The sequence below is a fragment of the Plecotus auritus genome (assembly GCF_963455305.1).
Source record: "Plecotus auritus genome assembly, chromosome: 8".
Lineage (NCBI taxonomy): Eukaryota > Metazoa > Chordata > Mammalia > Chiroptera > Vespertilionidae > Plecotus > Plecotus auritus.
In genome coordinates this window covers 28,160,059-28,179,718 of record NC_137782.1, presented here as the reverse complement: position 1 = coordinate 28,179,718, position 19,660 = coordinate 28,160,059, and the positions used below count along the sequence as shown (strand labels likewise).

The 19,660-nt window shown below is 51.8% G+C and overlaps 1 protein-coding gene across 3 annotated transcripts in view; it reads left to right on the top strand.

Moving 5' to 3' along the window:
- The window catches only part of SULF2 (sulfatase 2), a 102,223-nt gene that overhangs the window by 14,920 nt on the left and 67,643 nt on the right, over window positions 1-19,660 (top strand). For all 3 annotated transcript variants that reach the window (XM_080685557.1, XM_080685556.1, XM_080685555.1), the window contains exon 2: window positions 10,654-10,935. In XM_080685557.1, coding sequence (XP_080541683.1) covers window positions 10,755-10,935 — 181 coding nt within the window. In that variant the 5' untranslated portion in view covers window positions 10,654-10,754. The remainder of the gene's footprint in view (window positions 1-10,653; window positions 10,936-19,660) is intronic.

Sequence of the window (19,660 nt, the reverse complement as noted above, 5' to 3'; positions counted from 1 at the left end):
TACCTCCCTCTCTTGCATCACCTCCTCAGGATGTGGGTGTCTGATCCATGAACGATGGTCATTTCTGGATCCTCAGCATGTAGCATAGGGCCTGTGCATGGTAGGTGCTCAGTAAATATTTGTTGACTGGAAGAATTAGGACCCAGGCTGCGCCAGGCCTGGGACTGTGGGGTTAGAAGGAAACAGCCCCTCCCATGTGGAGCTTCCAGTGGGAACAGCAGCCCCCCACAAAATAGAAAGTGTGCATCGAGGAATTGCGAGCTGTGATGAGTGCTCTGAAGAGAATTAACCTGGGTTGAGGCTGGGAGTGACAGAGGGAGGCCTGCATCAGGAAGGGGGCCCATGGAAGGCTCTCTCTCCACCTGTCCGACTCCACCCATCCCAAATTGAAGGCCACATCCAGGGAATAGTCTGAAAGTGAGGCTGAATCAGGACCAGAATTCATGACTCCCACGACCACGTTTCTTCCACTTCTCTGCACTGCTTTTATCAGTTAACAAATAAGAATGAGGGAAATTTGCCTTTGATAAGCCCTAGAATTGGGCACAGGCCTAGGACTCAAAAGCTGTGTTGTCAGATGTCTCTATACAGAGGCAGAAGGTGGCTGGGATGCCACCTGAGTCAACACCCTTGCTCTACCATCTGGGCTCATTCGGTTGCAAGTGACAGAGCTACTTGGAGTGACCTGAGAAAAAAGAATTTGACTCATGTCCCTAAAGAGTCATAGTGTTGAGAAAGTTGACGTAAAAACAAAGAAAACTAGTTGGACATAGAAGGATCTATTGGTGCAAACAAATGAACCAAGAACCCAGAGGTAAATCCTCCTTCAGGCTTAGCTGGATCCAGGTCTCCAGTGTTTTCAAGACCATTCCCTTCCACAGCTCTGTTCTCTCCTGTGTGTTGGCTTCGCTCTGACTCCACATGAGGATTGATGGAGTCAGAGTCTTCCCTCACCTGATGTTAGAATGATATGGAATAAATTAGCCAGTTGGAAAGAGTAGGCCTTAGATTAATCAGTGCTTAGATTAAAAAATCAGATTGGTCAATCACTGAGGTAGGGAGATTGGAAGGTCCTGATTGGCTCAGGTCTGGGTCCCATGGTCTAGCCTTAGAGCTTTGTAGCTGGGACCTAATTTAAACCTTAGGGACCATGGATCAGACAGAAAAAGATCCCAAATAAAAACTGGGCACGGTTACAGAAAGTAGAGTGAGAAAATGCTGGGTGGCCCAAAGCCAGCATTTATGGAGTGCTTACTGTATACAGCTCTGTTACAAAGGCTTCACAGTATTAAGCAATTTCATCCTCACAGCTCTACCAGGGCGGTTATTGGTGCCACTTTACAGGTGGAGGTTCTGAGGCCACAAGAGGTTAAATTACCTGCCCAACAACTAGGAAGCAGTGGAGTAACAATTCAAACCCAGGCAGTCTGGCTCCAGCTGCCCCCAACCCCTTCTCTACGCCTGTCAGCTCCATGAGATCAGAGAGTGGTGTCTGGTTTATTCCCACTGGCCATGAAACAGTGCATAGCACATAGCAGATGCTCAGACATTTGAGCGTGTGAATTATATGGCCTCTCAGACACCCACTCACTTGACATGCAAAACCTTGTGATGCTCAACTTCCCCAGACTTTGAATATCTTGTTTCTAAACTTCCTTTGAGCTCTGACTATATATCCATATAGAAAATCCATGGCCCCGGCCTGACTGTTCACCTGTGGTTTGCCGTTACTTCAGTCCTGTTTTCTGACCCTTCTCGCCTTTAGCTGGAGTCTTTCGATCCCAGGTTTTGATACATGGGACTCCTTAGAATCTCACCTCCATGAGGGCAGGGACTTCTTCCCTCCACCCCACCCCACCCCGACCCCCGCCGTTTGATCTGAGGCACCAAGAACTGTGCCTGGCACACAGTAGGCGTTTGAGGATTTCTTGCTGCATGTGGACTAATTGGTTCTTAAGCCCTTCTCTTTATGCCCTAATTTCCTTTCCAGATCCTGAGCCCTTGTCTTGAAATCTGATCTTATTCTCCTCCCTCCGAAGGACCCTTTTCTTGCCCCCTGTCTTGCTCTTGAGAGCTGGCTTGGTTCTCTGCCTCCAGCTGGAATTCCAAGAGCCACCAGATGCCCTGGACCTGGGCAAGGGAGACGGGGAGTTGGTGGCCTGTAGGTTACAGGAGCTGCCGTGCTTTCTTTGACAGCCCTGGGGAGGAGGAGAGGAGGCTGAAAAAAACAAACCTGTGGCCAGGAAGAAGGGGAGACACCAGGGGAGTGTAAGGTTTAACAGATGTGTGTGTGTCATCCCTTGTCTAGACAACTTCTGGGCTTGAGATTCAGGACCACACATTTCCACCCCTCCCACTGCCTGCTGTTTACTGGAGCTGTTTCCCCTCCCTGAGGCACCCTGTACTCCACCCATTTCTTCAGGGTCTACCCAAATCCTGCGGGTTCCTCAGACCTCTGTTCCTCTTAGACTCCTCAAACTTGACTCTGTGAAGATTCCTCCAGGCAGCCCTCCCTGACTTCCCCCAAGCCAGCGGTTTCCCCCTTCTTCTTCCTGTTTGTGCAACACACTTAACCTCAGCCTCTTGTATCACTCATTGCTTTCCTGGTGAGCGTAAGAGTCCGGAGATGGCTCTGGGGTCAGAAGTCTGGGTGCAGATCTCAGCTGTGCTGTCTGCTTGCTGTGTCAGTGCTGCAGGAAACAGATGGTGCCCTCCAACTAAAGTGTGAGCAGAGTGTAAGAAAATGAGTAACACAGACCTGGGGCTGGGGACGGTAGGGAGAGGGCCACCCACTGGAGCTGCGGCCCTCAGTAAAGCAATGGCAGGATGTGGTCATTCCCCACTAAGGGGCCAAGGAGGGCATCTGGGAAGTACCCAGCCCCTCTCTCTCCCCATTCTCCCTACCAGGAGGCAGAGAGTACAGAGCCCATTAATGTGATCCATCCAAGTGGACCTCCCAAGGCACAAGGAAGGGAGGAGAGAGGCGGGTGAGGGGGGGTCAAGGGATGGTATTCAGCACTCAAGTGGTGGTGGTGTGGGTGGCAGGAACCACGGCACCAGGTGCTAGACCCGTGGCTTCAGCCACCTAGAGTCTTGACTTGTGGCTAGGAAAGAATTCAGAGCCAAGACTCAAACTAGAAGAGAACATCACCTATCCTATATAATAAAGAAGTAATGTGCAAATGGCATTACACCGTGACACATAACGACCAAACAGCAGGAGGGCGGGGCAGTGAGCTACCAGCCTTGGAGAGCTACAGGAGGGCGGGGCAGTGAGCTATGAGCGGCGGTGGGCCGGGCGGCCCCCTGAGGCAAGCGGCAGTGAGCTACTCACGCATGGATTCATGCGCAGGGCTACTAGTATATATATAAAAGCCTAAGTGACCGTTACAACTGGATGACTAGCTGGTCGCTATGACATGCACTGACCGCCAGGGGGCAGATGCTCAGTGCATGATCTGCTCCCTGGTGGTCATTGCGCTCCCACAGCCACCCTCCTACAGCTGGCCAACCTCCTGCGGTCGGTCCCCCCCCCACCCTTCCCCCCTGCAGCTGGCCTGCCCCGATTGCCCCGATCGCCAGCCAGGCCGAAGGACCCCACCCGTGCACAAATGCGTGCACCAGGCCTCCAGTTTATTTATAAAATCACAGAGGTGGAAGAAGTAATTTGGAGAAAAAATGAGCTTAGGAAACAAGTTGTAGAGGCTAAGGAAGGGCCCTTGGAGCTTAGAAGTGAGGAAGACAAAGGTGACACTCTTGGGGGGTGGGAGGGACAGGGAGGGCTAGAGGTGAGAGAAAGGCTTTGCGCTATCCCAGGAGGGAGGGCGAGCTGGGTCTTCCCTTCTAAGGGTTTTAAGGGCGGAGATTTTAGGGGCGGTCCCAGGAGAAGATCTCAGTAGAATATTCAGCAGCTTTCTAGGTTTGTCCTTTTACGGTTTAGGTCTCCACTGATGGACTGGTCGGCACCAGGGCAGGGGTCATTGTCCAGTGCAGCTGGTCCTGAGGTCAGCCTTGGTGGCTCTTGTCTAGTTTTGCTGCTTATCTGGGCCTGGAGCTGAAATACAGCTGAGGCCTACGTGTTATCTCTAGGGAGGAAAGGTCAGGGGGTCCAAACCTCATGACCATCCATATCATGTACTAGGGGAGGAATGGTCACCTTGGGCAAGTTTCCACCCTGCAGTTGATTGTCCATTGCTAGACACCCAGGGCTTTCCGGCCTGGTGACCTGTTATCTGGCCCATGGTCCTTGCTCTGCTCCTGTCTGTCTAACTGCCTACCACAGTGTGACCTTGGGCAAGTTCTTGGACTGCTCCATGCCTCAGTTTGCTCATCTGTTACTCATAATGTTGTTGTGAGGCTGACATGAGTTAGCACAGGAAAAGTGCTGAAAATAGGGCAGAGCCCAAGATAAACACACCGTAAATTTTAGTTTTTCTTCATCACTATTATATTTGGGAGTTTATTGTGTAAGTCTGGATGCTTCCTTTTGCAAATGACAGCCCCAGCTCAGACAAGCTTAAGCAACAAGGGGCACTTGTTTTAGCCTGTGGCTGGCTACTTGGTTCAGCCTAGTGTCACCAGCATCCCCTCTCAGGCTCCAGCTGATACTGAAGCTGGGTTCACCCCCTTGCCAGCACCCAGCAGCCCCCTCTATAATTTCTTCCCTCCCTCTGGTTGGCCTGGCCTTGGTCACATGTCTATCTCTGGGCCAATCACTGGAGCTAGAGAGATGGAATGTGCTGATTGGCTCCACCTGGGTCACATGTTCCACCCTACATTCAAACTGTACATTATCAGAATAAGGGAGCGGCAGTGCCCCCAATTACAACTGGAGTACTATAACCAGGAGGGAGAACATTTTTGCTGAGTCAGTAAATATCTTGAGTATCGGCTGTCTTAAGCACTGTTTTAGGTGTTGGTGATACAGGAAGCAGATGTGAACAAAGCTGACAAAAATCTTTGCCCTTAGGAAGCTAATGTTTTAGTCTAGGAAAGCCAGAAAGAAATATCTAGTCAGAAGTGGTTAATGCTCCTGGGGAGGGAAGAGATTTCAGTTTTCACCTCAAGGAGGTGAGGAAGGGGCCATGAAGACATCTGGGTGAAGGCTCTAGGCAGCGCCGGGAGCAGAACGTGCAAAGGCCCTGGGGTGGCATGTTTTGAGGAATATCATGGAGGCCATGTGTGGATAGTGCTGAGTGGGCAAGGGGAAAAGTAAAAGGTGATGAAGTCAGAGAGGGGATGGAGCCAACTGTGTATAATCTTGTAAGCCTTTTGGAGGATTTGAGAGGTTTATTCTGCATGAGATGGGAGCCATTGAAGGCTTTGCAGAGGAGGAAGATGGCCTTTTTTAACAGGTTCCTTCTGGCTGCTTGATGGAAGGAGATGTGGGTGGAAGCAGGGAAACCAGTTAGGAGGCTGTAATAATCCAGGCAGGATTATCCTACCACCTAACACTGTGCCTCACGCATATTTGGCCCTAAACAAATATTTGTAAAGTAAATGAAGGAAGACATAAGTGCCCAGGCTCTCTGGACCACCTAGGAGGGTCTCCCAGTCTGTAGCAGAGGCTCCAGCACACAGGGCATCTCTGCACGCCCCACACTTCCCTTTCTTCCCACCTCCCATGTGAGTTCTCCTGTCTGGTCAATGCCTTGTTCTGCCTCTGGCCACTTCCTCTCCCACCCCCTCAGCTGCTTGGTCATTTCCAACCTCCTCTTGACTGCTCTGGTTGGATTCGGGGATCCTCAGAGGAAAACAGCTATCTGAGTCTTTCTGGACAGGCCTGGGGGAGGTCCTGGGTGTTCCCCAAAGCTGTGGTATGCAGGACTGGGGGTTGTCGTCACCCTAAGACCTGCTCCTCTCTGCAGATGGGCAGATAGATCCAGAAGTAGGGAGATGTTTCCCAATGCTTGGGGCGTTAGGCGTTTCCGGAAATGTCATTCTGGTCTGGGAAGAAGGTCTGTGAGAAAACACCGGGGGAAGCGAAGGGGCTGGATGGACCCTGCCTGCCACAAGCTGGTGGGATGAGAGGGGGTGTCCGTGAGACGGACAGAACAACGGTCATCTGTACGGATTCACCAGATCCTCTCTCGGGTCAGCGACTTTGAATCTTTTACCCAGAAGGAGAAAAATGGAGGCAGAATCCCTTGTGTCATTTTTAATTGATTCCTTCGGCATCTGGAGAGAGACGGGCACAAGGCCAGGGGAAGTCGGAGCCGGGGAATTCATCAAAAATCGGCCCATTGATGACTTGCTCTGATGAAATAATTCGCTCCTGTTCTCCGGTCGCAGAGCTTTGACTTCCATCCAGAGCAGGAGCATCCTGACGGGTGGGCTTTAGCTGCCCAGAAAGGGGGGCCGGGGTTGCTAAGACCAACACGGGTGCCCTGCACACATTCCCAGCTCCACCCACCATCTGGCCCAGGGCTCCCAATGCAGGCTGCAGCTCCCAGCTCCCCTGGACCTCACATCACAGGCCCAGGGCCAAAAAGGCCCCGGGGCACCTGGTGGCCACCTACTCCTTCACTTAGCAAATATGGAAACTGAGGCTAGGGGACTGAGGAACTTGCCCAGAGATCTACTTCAGGGAGGTTCTGGTTGAGCAGGCTCACTCAAGCCAGACCCGGTCTCTGCCATTTACTGAGCATGTGATCATGGGAAAGTGTGTTTTTCTCTCTGGGCCTCAGCTTCCTCGTTCATAACATGGGTGTCATATCCGTGGGTGGATGTGCAGATGAAACGAGTTGAAGCATTGCAAACTCCCAATAAGCATTTGCTGTTACTGTTTCTGGTATAAGAGAGTTGCTGTCTGTAGGGCATCCCATGGCAATTCTCTTTGATACTTTATCCCTCGATGTCAACCTGAAGGAACATGAAGGTGCATTTTAATGGGTGTGCAAAGCACAAAGCATCCTGGTGTGTTTTCCAGGGGTACATGGACCCATAAACAGCATGATTTGAGGACCCCATGACCTGGGGTACTTCAGGGACTCTTTAGATGGCTAGAGCTTGCCTCCTTTTCACCCCTCCAAAGCCTTCCATTACCTCCAGGAGAGATGGTGCTAATATGCTTTGACACCTTTAACACCTGCTAATCTCCCTTAAATAGAGAGGGCCGGGTCAAGAACAGGCGAGCACAGGGCTGGCCGCGGAGCCTTCAACGTGAACTAGATGCTGTTAGACCGCGTTAACACTGGATCTGTTTTCTTTGACTTTGTTTGTGTGGTTCCATGCTACGGAGAAGGTTTGCTGATTTTCCATTTATCCTTGGATACAACGTTTCCTTTTTCAGAATCATGTACTTGTGTTTTTATTTTCAAATGAGGTCATTTAAAGAAGCGCAGGAAGCAAATAATGGAAGGACTGTGCGGGAAGGGCAGAAATCAGGGTGGGGGCATTTGAGTGGAAGAAGCTGGGATACTTGAGATTAATGGTGAAGGGCCCACGCTGAGCAGGGAGAGCAGAGGCCAAACCCCGTCTCTGTCACTTTCTCTCGGGATCATCACAGGACAGTTAGGCCCACCTGTTCTCACCTGTAAAATGGGGATAATACTAGTACCTGTGTGAGGCAGGAGGTGTGGGGATTGACCAAGATGCTGTGAACAGAGTGCCTGACGCAAGACCCGGCTGCAGTGACAATAATAATCTAACAACAGTTCACTCTGCCAGCGGTGTGTTCCGGTTAATACCATGTGCCAGCACTCCTGGTCTCAGCACTCTATTAACTCCTTAATCCCTTTCACCCATTTTATGATGAGGAAACTGAGACACGGAGGTGTTTTTAAGTTACTTGCCCAGGGTCACCCAGCAAGTAACTCCAAAGTCCACGTCTTAGCCGGCACACGACATGGCACCAAGCAGGTGCCCAGGACACAGCGGATGCAAGGGCTCTGGCTGCCAAGAAACGTGTGTTTCAGCAGATTCTAGGGATGAAGATGGAAGTCGGTGCTTGTCCTCCAGTCCCATGAAACTCACGGTTCTGTCAGCTGCCCTGATAATGTGATGTCCTGTCGGAGGCCCCTGAGGCGGGGAGCCCTGTGTGGAGCCTGCCCCTGCTCCCTTAGGGAGAAGGGATTGAAGGCACTGTTCTCAGAGGCAGGCTAGGGAGCAGGGGACAGGGAGCAGACAAGGAATGGTGCAGCTCTCGGGAACTAGCAAGAGAGGGAGACATGACTACCCCAGGCTCGGAGAGGCAAGAGGGGGGCAGACACCCAGAACTGGGGGAAAGCTGGAGCTGGGAGGGGCCCTGGCTGGAACTGCTGCCAGACTGGAGAGCAACGGGGCTGGGAGCCACTTCCTGCTGCAGAGGGAGCAGAGGAGAGTAAGGATGCTGATTGCCCATCTCCTCCTGCCCTGCAGCCTCCCGCAGGGCTTCCACTGGCGGAACCAGCAGGAAGCCAGAGATGCAGTCTGCAGAGTTCTGCTTCCTGGGGCACCCAGCAGGGTGGAGAATGGGTCAGGGGACAAAGATCAGCCACCCCTGGACCCTTCCTGGGGTCTTTTCAGCCACAGAGTAGCCCACTCCTCCTTGGCAGCCAGGAAGGGTGATGGGGAGGGCATTGCTGACAGAGGCCTCTGAGCCACTGAGCCTCGGGACCCAGGTTATTGTACAGCCCTGCCAGCACAGCAGAGCTCAGAGGACCTTAACCAAACCTCCACTGCTTTATTTATTTGAATATGTATTTGGCACCTGCAATGTGCCAAGTACAGTCCCAGGTGCTGGGGACAAAGCTGTGATCAACACAGGCCCACTTCCTGTCCTCATGGAGCTGACCCTTCATGGGGGTGGGGACAGGGTCGGGGTGGGGGAAGGGATTGGGCAATAAATAAGACAATTGCCGGTTGTAGTAGGAATTTAGGGAAATAAAACAGGTTATACAATACAGAGAATGCCTCGGGTGGGGGCAGGCACCACTTTAGATAGGTGGTCAGTGCAGCCTCTCCGAGAAGGTGACACTTGTGCCAAGATTCGTCAGAGGTGAATGAATCCATCATACAAAATCTGGGGAAAGACTCTTTCAAGTTTAAGGAAGAGCAAGTGCAAAGGCCCTGGGGCAGGAACAAGCTTGACTTGTCCAAGCAACAGAAAGAAGCCAGTGGGGCAAGAGAGCAATTGAGATGAAGGGGGAAACGTGGGCAGGGGCTGGGTCACATAGGCCATGGTGACCCTGGTGGGGAGTTTGCATTTTATTGCCTGAGCCCTGAGAAGCCAGGGGAAGGTCTAAGCAAGAAAGTGACAGGGTCAAGGGTGAGATGAGTGCCTTGCACTTGTACAACCTGGAGTGAGTGCCCCTTCAATTTTGTCCATGAGTGCCTCACTGAGTGGTATGACCTGATTTCCGTTTTCGGAAATTCACACTGGCTGTCCTGGGGATAATGGAAGGGGGCCAAGGGTGGGGACAGGGAGGAGACCCCTTAAGAGGCTTTTGTAGTCCCAAGGAGAAATGAAGGCAACATTCCACTCTGCAGAAACTGGGGCCCTTGCCGAGTTCCCTGAGCCTTGACTTTGGGGTGGGGTTCCCCATGGTCCTTCAAGGTCACAAGGACGGTGACTCAGCCTGACTCCATCAAGCTTGGTTTCCTCTCAACATGTCTGTTTGCGCGCGCTCTCTCTCTCTCTCTCTTTCTCTCTCTCTCTCTCTCTCTCTCTCTCTCTCCTCTCACACACACACACACACACACACACACACACACAGAGACACACACACACACACACACACACACACACAAACGCACTCTCTCGCTCTCCTTAAATAAATGAGACCGAAAGTCTCTATCTGGACAGGACTTGAAGGCTCATTTCCTCAAGAAATAGAAAAATGACCGCAGAGACCTGCCTGAGCCAAGCTCACCCTCCCACCGCCCGTCCCCCAGCTTTGCGTGTGACCTGATCTGGGGTGTGGTGGGATGGGGGGCTGACTGAGGTCACAGTGGAATGTGACAGCTCTTCTGTCATTCTGTTTATTCTACAACCTAAAACTAATATGAATAACTTGCCCAGCTCTGGTGTTGGCAGGGGGCCTTCACACACATCCCAACTGCATCAGGTTCTAATAACAGCTGTGTCTCCCCTGTTCCCCACTGGCTTACTGATGGGGAAGCCGAGCTGGTGAGTGATGGAGTCGGGGCTGACGCATGGGGAGTCGTCCAGCCCAACATGGATGGGCGCCACTCCCGCCCTGCTGTCTCGGCCCCTCTCTGAGCCAACGGCTGCCTGGGAGCCGGCTACAGCCCCCTCTGTCTGCCCGCTGAGAAGAGATGGCCAGAAATATCTGCTCCCCCAAAGCGGGCTGCTTCCTTCCTTTCTCTGGAGGTGCTCTGTCTGTGGAAGTGGTTGAGTGGTTCAGTGACCGGCTGACCATCGGATTTGGGCCTTGAGCTGCCACCAGCACATCCAGCCGCCCGCGGGTCCAGGGGACAATTCTGGCTGCAGAAGTGGTCACTGGAGGCTTCCCCACCGGCCTGTTGCCTGAGCAAATTGCAAATAACTTTTCTTGTCACTTGAGCCGTGTTAGATGTTTGCTCGGCTAGAGCCTCCCTGATCAGATAAACTGTCCTTGTCCGTGCCAGAGGCCATCGTGCGCCTCATTATGCAAGTCTGAGCAGTCGCAGCCGTACAGAAAGATTGACCTGCTTCTCTTCCTGCTCCTTTAGATCCGTGAGCGGAGAGGGAAGAGGGCAAAGAAACAAGTCCACCAGGCGCAGCTCCAGACTCCTGCCTCCTGCAAGAAGCGACAGATCAGCAGAAACGTAAAATGGCCCGCCCCGGCCTCCTGCTGTGCCTGCTCTCGCTCTCTGCCTCTGTCCTCCCTCTGCTGAGCGGGAGCTCCGCCTTCCTGTCGCACCACCGGCTGAAAGGCAGGTTCCAGAGGGACCGCAGAAATATCCGCCCCAACATCATCCTGGTGCTCACAGATGACCAGGACGTCGAGCTCGGTAAGAACCCGGCCAGCAGGTGGCGCCTACCTGGGGTCCCAGGGCCATCTACATGTCAAGCTGTAGAGTTCACTTAGTGGACTTAACCAAGTCATAGGGGTGGCCCACACCTGTGGACTCGCAAGGTGAGGTCTCCAGCCTTTTCCTAATGCAAAACCCTTCCTGGATTTCTCCAAACGCTTCTGAAGAAGCCACATTAAGACCAGTTCATATTTTCCTCTGATTTCTGTTGAGTACCTGCCATGTGCCAGGCATGGTTCCAGGGCCTGGAGCTTCAGGAATGAGTGAGGAAGGCACAATGCCTGCTCTCACGGAGGGAGGGAGACAGATCATCAGGGCGACTGCAGGTTCACATGTAAAATAAAGTGATGGCCGTGGTTCCTTGGGTTTTATGGTGCTGGATATTTTGTAAAGCAGTTTCACATGCACTATTTCATTAGATAAGCCTGTGTGTATTATCATAATAGCCGTTTTATAGTATTTTAAAATGAAGAGAGTGAAGGGGGTTCCACAGCTGGAAAGAGGGACTGAAAGCCATCGGACTCCGTGTCATTCTGGGCCTTCCTGGCGGAGGCGAGGCTTTGTCCTGCCCTGTCACACTTGCTCTCCTGCCTGAGCTTCTGTGCCCAGTGGTCAGGCCAGGGTCAAAGTCAGGGCTTAAAAAATTAATTAATTAATTAACTAATTAATTAACTTCAAGAAGGAGCAGTGCTCCGGTGAAACTGAAGAGGGCGCTGTGCCTGATGGGACGGTGGTCGGAGCTGCTTTGGATTGGTAATCAGGGGAGGAGCTCTCGAAGGTGGTAATGTTTGTGCTGACACTGAACAGAAGAAGGAACCACCCTCCCATGCATACGAGTACACACATACATGTGTGAACCCCTGCTCCACCCACCTCAGCAGCTGTGAGGCTCAGCTTTCCTGGGTGGCATCCAGGGGCAGGAAGCCATCCCTATTGGCAGTGACCCCACCCAGTTCACAGAGATGTTGTCTCCGGAGGACGAGCTGGGCCGTCTCTGGTCCTGCACTTCCTCCCCACGCAGCACTGTGGGCTCCAGGCAGAGCGGGTGAGGACAGGGGCGCTTGCCTCGTTTAGAACATTTACACGGATGGCAGGCCCGGCAAGGGCTGTGCCCACGGGCTTCTCCAGCTCAGGGCCTCCACACCTCCCCTTTATTCCACACCAGCCACTCCTGGGTCGCCCCTTTGGTTTACTGTATAAACCATCCCCCCTACCCTCCTAAACAAGACATGGTCCCTCCACCCAAGCTGTGGGTGGCTTCATTTGCATGGGAAAGAGACCCCATAAATGAGGCCACCGAGAGTGAGGCCTCCAGAGAGTCTGACTTGGCCTTTCTTCTCCCCTGGCTCCATCTCCATTTCCGTTTGCAGCTCACCTTGGAGGCTCTCCCACGTGGAAACCTTTCTCCTTATCTTGTGTTTTCTCCCTGTTGAATTTACTGATTTTCTTGGTTCCATTTCTCTACATCAAATCCTATACCAGCGCTGCCCTGTTAAATTATAATGCCAGCCGTAAATGCAGATAACATAAGTAATTTAAAATTTTCTAATTGCTACATTTCTTACAAAGTAAAAAAGAAACTGGTGAAATTAATTTTAATAACATTTTATTTAACCCACTGTACCTGTAGTATCATCTCAACATGTAATCGATAGAAAAAACCATTAATGAGGTATTTTACATTTTTCATATTGTTTTCAAAATCTGGCATGTGTTTTACACTTAGAACATATCTCAGTTAGGACTAGTCACCTTTCAGGTGCCCATAGCCATTTGTGGCTTGTGGCAGCCGTTCTGGACAGCACACGAGCCTTGCGCATTTTCCTTCTCCTGTAAGTTAGATTTTCCTTCTCATCATCAATACTACTGTGTATTGTAAATATCTGGAGGGGCTGGGGGAGCCTTCTAAGCAGAGGAAACAACATGTGCAAAGGGCCCTTAGGCAGGGCCAAAGAGACAGATGTGGCTGGCGCCTGGGAAAGGGATGAAGGAAATGAGATTGGAGAGCGGGATAGAGCCAGACCTCGGAGGCTCTCCTGGGTGGTGGTAAGGAGTGCCAGTAGTTGACCAGGTGAGGGTTTGGCCTTTAGCCTCTGCCCACTCCCAAAGGACAACCAAATATCACTGGAGGCAATCAAATTAAAGGGTTACTGGACAAGCCTTTGCAACCAAATGTAAGATTGTGATGAAGATCCAACTACAAATCTACACCCTTTGGATCGGTTATTAAAAACATGAATCAGTCTTTTAACTGCCAAGAGAGGGTGATTTATATAAATCCAAGTCACTCCTTGTAATGATTTGTATTAATGATCACAAGTATAGATTTTTCACAGGGAGCTTATCAGTGCAGCCAGGAAGTAATCGGAGCCCAGAGCTTTTATTGACAGATTGACAGACATGATCCCTATCTCCCTGGCACCATTTAGCATGCCTCGTGGTTGATAACCATAGGGCATCTGCGGACCTCAGCCATAGGGAAGTGAGTGTTGTTTCCAGCAGAATTTTGCAACGAGCGCATGCAGGTAGCACCTGGGCTTCAGAGCACCTTGGTCTTGCCTCAGGGGCCCCCTCGAGTGACTTGGTCCTAGTTATGTGTGGGAATTCAGGGCCCCCTGGACGCTCTTTCATGCACTCAGCAGATCTGTATTAAGCATCCGCTGTGCAGTGCACTGTCCTGGGAGCCTCGGGACTGGGGAAGGATCGTTCCAGGCAGAGAGAATGGAAGAGGCAAAGTACGGAGTTAGAAATGAGCTGGGTGGGTAGGGACAGAGGGAATGTTGTGAGCGGTAGTGGAGCTAGCTGGGGTATATGTAAATGGAGAGACATGAGGCCAGGAGTCGAAGGGACCAGGTCACAGGCACTTTGTGGGCATGGTGAAGGTTTTGAGTTTCACTCTTAGTGAAACAGACATGGATCGGGGACCTTAAGCAGGGGAGGTCCATGTCTACCTTAGGTTCCAACAGGATCCCTCTGACTTGATGTTGAAATTAGATTGCAGAGAATAAGAGCAGAGATGGGGATACCCATTTGGAGGCCGGTGCAGTGACTGGGCAGGTGATGATGGAAGCTGGGACCGGAGCAGAGCAGAGGGAGGGGCGGGACAGTGGTGGATGGGTTAGAGGTCGGGGGTTCAGGAAAAGAGGGCTTCGAGATGACTTCTGAATTTTTGGCCTGAACTAGGGTGAGTGAGTGAATACTCATTTTAGGAACAACACATTTTTGCTGCAGCAACATGATCTAACTGAGCCTCATGCCTGAATCTGATTGTAAGTCTGCCTCTGTGACTCTCAAAACCAATAGGATGTGCAAATATAGGAAAAGTGAGTGTGATGAGGACATGGGAGAGAGGAGAGCAAAGAAAACCATGTCTTACCTGAATGCATAGATTCATTCTCTTTGTTTTATAGATAGAGGGACAAAGGCACAGAGAAATGAAGTTTCTTGTCCAAGGTCACACAACTAGAACATGGCTAAACAGGATTTGAACTCAGAGCCCATGGTCTTAACCACTGCTCTGCTTAACCAGTCTCCTGGGATGGCTGCTGTTTCTAGACTAGAGGCCCGATGCACAAAATTCCTGCAAGGGGCTCAGCACTTGCAGCTGTGGCGGCTTACCTCAGCCCTCGAAGCCCCGGCTGCATCCAGAAGGTCGTCCGGAAAGACGTCTGGTCTAATTAGCATATTATGCCTTTATTATTATAGATTGTTAGTGTGTTTTTTTGTTAGTTTTCACCAGTACATACCATTGCCAGAAGTGTCTTTATACACACGTCTTTGCACACCCAAAGATAGAAAGTGTTTCTGAAAGATAAATTTCAGGAAGTGGATACGGTGGATGGTAGGTTCAGAGCCCTGGTTTCCCGTGGCATCTGTCAGCTCCCACCTCGAAGCACTAACTTGCATAGATCGGTGTCTGCGTATCCTCCCTTCCACTCATAAGCCAGCCCCTCCAGCGGCAGGACTGGCTTTTGAAGGAGGCTGCCTTCCTCCAGGAGGTGAGGGATGGGAAGGTGGCAGTGGGGGGAGGGGGCTTTTTATAAACCACTAGACAGACCCAGATCAATAATGCATGTTCCCAAAAAGGCCACCACATTATCTCACAGTCTGCGACAACTGGCACGCAGAGGGTGGTCCTAAAAAATTTATCATCTGCTATTTTCTGCTCATCCGTACGGCAGTTCCGATGGTTCTCGGGGCTGGAGACTTTGCGACTAAGAAAATTTCCAGGCTTTCTTCCAGTCCCAGGGTGGAAAGCAGCCGTCCATCCTAATTAGGGTCTGCTTGAGGGAGTCGGTGCGGGACGCAGCACAGAAGAGGGACGGCTTGTCCTGTTTCCTAATTGCAAGGCCATTCAGGGAGGGCTGCCTGTGCGTGTTTCCTTTCCCTACATGCATTTGACACACCTCCTTGAGCTGTCACTCAGAAGTGTCAAATGCCCAAGGGGCCTGGTCCCAAGGCATAGTAGTCAAGATGTGGCCTCAATTCTCAACACATGTTCAAAGCCATTGGGAAAACCCTGGGTTTGGGGGACCTTTGGAGACGAGCAGGGTCTTCGCTGGCCTTCACCAGCAGAGAGGAGAGTTCTGAAGAAGCGCACGGAAGCCAGGTCTTGTTCGCATGTGTCCTTTGGTCAGAGGGCCCGGGGACCGGTGGACCGGGCCAGGGTTTACTGGTCTCATTCCGTCCCGAGGATCCTTGGGTGAGCCTCGGGGGCTGGGACGGGCTCTGAGACACAGGTGAGGTAGACATGGGCCCCACTGGAGCAGGGGAATGTTTGCAGCATCCCAGGGCCGTCTGTTCTATTATTTGAAATTTTCTTTAACTAGACTTACTTTTTTAGACTTAAATATTCTTTTGAAAGGAAGCTCTAAATTACTATTGTAAATGAAAACCCAGTATCCATTGCCTTCGGGAAAAGGTCACTGCCAAACCCAGTACAATGGGAACAGCAGTGTTTTGACATTTCAGCAAAATGCTTCCTCCCACGAGGCTGGCATGAGGACAAGGAGAGGCGAGTCGGGGTGACTCTCTAAAGCAAAAATCAAGAGCTGGTACCCAAAGAAGGCGGAATGCCTGGGGTGTGGTCAAGTCCAGGAGATGCCCACAGCACCCTTACAGGCTCTCTCCGAATTAGGTGCTCGGAGGGTGGACCAGATTCAGTCACTCACAGGAGGGTTTCGCAGGTATTTATTGAGCACCTACAACCTGGCAGCAAACAAAACAGTCAACATCTCTGCTGTTATGGAGGTTACATTCTAGTGCAAGAGTTACGTAAAAATACGTTTAAAGTATGTAGTGCATAAGATAGTGAAAGGGATGAGAAGAATAAAGCAAGGAAGGGAAGTCAGCTAGGAAAGGGGTGGGGAAGGGAGAGCTGTGATGTGATGTAGGGTAGCCTCACTGAGAAGGCAAAGGAAGGAAGGGAGCCAGTCAAGGGGATTCCCCTGGGGAAGAGCATTCCAGGCAGAGGGAACAGTGGGTGTGAAGGCCCTGAGGCAGAAGCAGGCTCACCGAGCAGCCAAGAGGCCTGGTTGGCAGAGCAGTGGGAGCGTGGGGACCAGGAGGGCGTGCGGTCTGAGAGGTGACAGGGTGGTGGGAGGGTGGATCACACAGGGCCTCTGAACCAGGGAGAGGACTCTGGCTTTCTGACTGAGTTGGGTACCAGTAGAGAACATTGAACAGAGGAAGAACATCATCAGACAGATGTCTTGATACGACCCCTCTGGCTATTACATGAAGGACAGACTAAAGGGGAGCAGGGACTACAGTGAGGAGTCTACTGTAATAGTCCAGGCAGGAGAGGTACCCGGTGGGGAGCCTACTGCAGTGGTCCAGGCAGGAGATGACGGCGCCTCAGACCCGAGTAGGGAAAAGGAGTCAGGTGCTGCACGTAGAGGGTGGAGCTGATAAGATGTGCTGAGGGATCTGATGTGGGGTGGGAGAGATTTTGACCCAGACATCTGCAAGGAGGGATTTTCTGTGTACGGAGGTGGGGAAAGCTGTGGTGGGGACCTGGTCCATTGCAGATGCCTGTGAACGGCCAAGAGGAGCTATCCAAGGAGCCAGCCTTCAGAGTCAGAAGTTCTGGGTGGGCCTGGGCCAGGGAAGCGTGGGGATTGCATGCAGATGGTTTGCCTGTTTGGGCTTTCCTGGGTCCAAGACCCTCCCAAGGTTCTCAGAGGTCTGTGATCCTAAAAACTGCAGGCCCCCAGCCGGAAGGGCTGCTTGTAGGAGAGACTGGCTTTGAGAGAAAGGCCTGGGAGGGTTCCTGGCCAGGCACCTGTTTTCCATTTCCATCTGTGAACACAAGGAAACCACACCGTGAGCTGCAGACTGATATCCCGGAGTCAATTCGACATTGCAGGCCTGGGTGCTCTGCAGGGGCCAAGCGGCGGGGCGCCCAGGACAGGTGCCCAGATTCCGGACAACTTCCAGCTCCGCCTCTCTGAGAGAGACACCAGCTCCTGACACTGAGCCGCTGCTCGCTAGGGCTGGAAAAACACGTCGAGGCAGTTACCTCAGGAAGAAGAGGCTCGTTTGGACCCACCCTGGTGTTCAACTTGCCAAGCACATTCCTGCAAGACTTTTTTTTCTCTCTCTCTCAATTCAGCAACACTTGGGAAATCGCTACAATTCTGGAAGCTAAGTATATCGGATTAAGTTCAGCTGCATGTAAAAGAAAATATAAAATAGCAGTGGCTTAAACAAGATAGGCATTTGCTTCTCACTCACATAAAAATATCTGGAAGTTGGCAGTTCAGGGCTGACACGGTGCCTTCAAGGTTATCTGGGACCCCAGCTCCTTCTCTGCCTTTCTGTTCCACCATGCTTCTCGCCTGGCTTCCATTTTCAAGGCATCCTCGTGGTTCAGAATGGCTGCTTGAGCTCCATCTATCTCAGCCATATTCCAGGCAGTAAGAAGAAAGACGCAGAAGAGCAAAAGGATGGACCTTCCCATTGAGTCAGCTCCTTTTAAGGACCTCATCTTGGACATCACATGCAACGTGGGCAGAGCTTATTAGCCCCGTTGTCTCAGCAAAAAAAAAAAAAAAAAAAAAAATGGGGCACACAAGAAATTTGGGTTTTCCAAGTGGTAATGCAGCACCCAAGGTTAGTTAGTAGCAGTGGGGGCATCCCCACCCAAGATTAAGGGGATGAGAGGAGCGAATGGACTGGAAACGAGAGACACCAAGACCATGTACCAGGAGCTGTCCCCCTCCATAGACACCACAGGATCCATACCTCAGCTCATCTTTCCCTGATCTCCCAAGCCCAAAGCCAGAGAGTAAAGTCACCTGTGGGTACAGCTCCGGGTCCGCTTCCCGACGGGAGAGCTGGGCAGAGGGAGGATCCGGAAGGCCAGTGAGGACCACTCCCACATGTAGCTACAAGAGAGGCTCGGAGAGCTAGTTTCCTAGCTAAGTGCATCGAAGATTAAAATCAGGACCTGTTGAGAAGGAGGGGAAACAGATTTTCATGGGTTGCCCAGGGTCGTGGCCACAGCGAGATCAAGAGCAAGGGTCCCAGGGAGGGCAGCACCTCTAGCAGGGCGGTGTGGTGGTGGGATGGGTGCTGCACGTGAGAAGGAGTCATTCATGTGGAAACGGGGTGGGGGAGCATCTCAGGCAGAAGGAAAAGTGCATGAGATGTGTGGCAGGAAGGACAGCCAGCGGGACCTTGGAGTGAGCGGGAGAATGCTGGGGGTGAGGGCCGAGGGGAGATGGGGGGAGGCCAATAGAAAGTCACTGGAATGTTCTGAGCAGGCCACATGCACATGACTCATGTTTTCAGCGGTCCATCTGGCCAGGGGTAGAAAGGGGGTGATCCGGGGACAAGAGCAGAATCAGGGAGACTAGCTGTCCACGTGGGAGAGGATGGGGGCTCTCAGAGGGAGAGGGGTGGATGGAGCGTGTCCTGTTCTGAAGATCTGGCAGGCAGAACTTGTTGATGGATTGCAAGTGGTAGGGGGGCGAAGGAGAATCAAGGATGACTCCTGGGTTTTTGGCTGAGCTGTTGGGCAGATGGTGGTGCCATTTACAGAGATGGGAGACTGGGGGAGGAGGAACAGGTTTCCAAGCTTACGACTGACACTGGCCTGCTGTGCCAACATCACCCACCAGGCCAGGGACTAGGGGACTGGCTCTCTGCAGCCCACCCTGAAAAATGGGCAAAGCAGGCTGGAGATCCCTCGTGGGGAAAGAAGGGCGTTGGAGAATTACAAGTGAAAGGAACATTTCTGGGTGGAGCTTCGCAGAGAGGAGGGAACCAGTGATTGCCATTTATTACCAGGGTGACCTGCCCTTTCCCGGGGTCTCTCTGCCACCTCCTCTCCATGGAGAACGACCTTATCAGAATTTTCTCCCTAAACCTGCAGCCAGAGCCAGCAGAAGGCAGAGGAGGAAAAATGAACTTCATGATCTCTCTGACAGCCCAGTGTTCATTAATGAAATTCCAATACTGCCTCTTCGACATCTGCTTAATTCATTAGGAACCAATTTCGAGCCTTAGCTTTTCACAGCTAAAGACAGAAATTGCATTCGACTTTATTTTGTAATATCCAGGAATCAGGAATGGTTTCCCCTTTGCCACCATTGTGAGGAAATCTCATTGGAGAAGCAGGTCCCAGGAATCCAGTGTCGTTATTTTGAATTGTTGCCAACAGACAATAGTGAGCCCATTCCAGCCCGGGAAACAGCAGAGT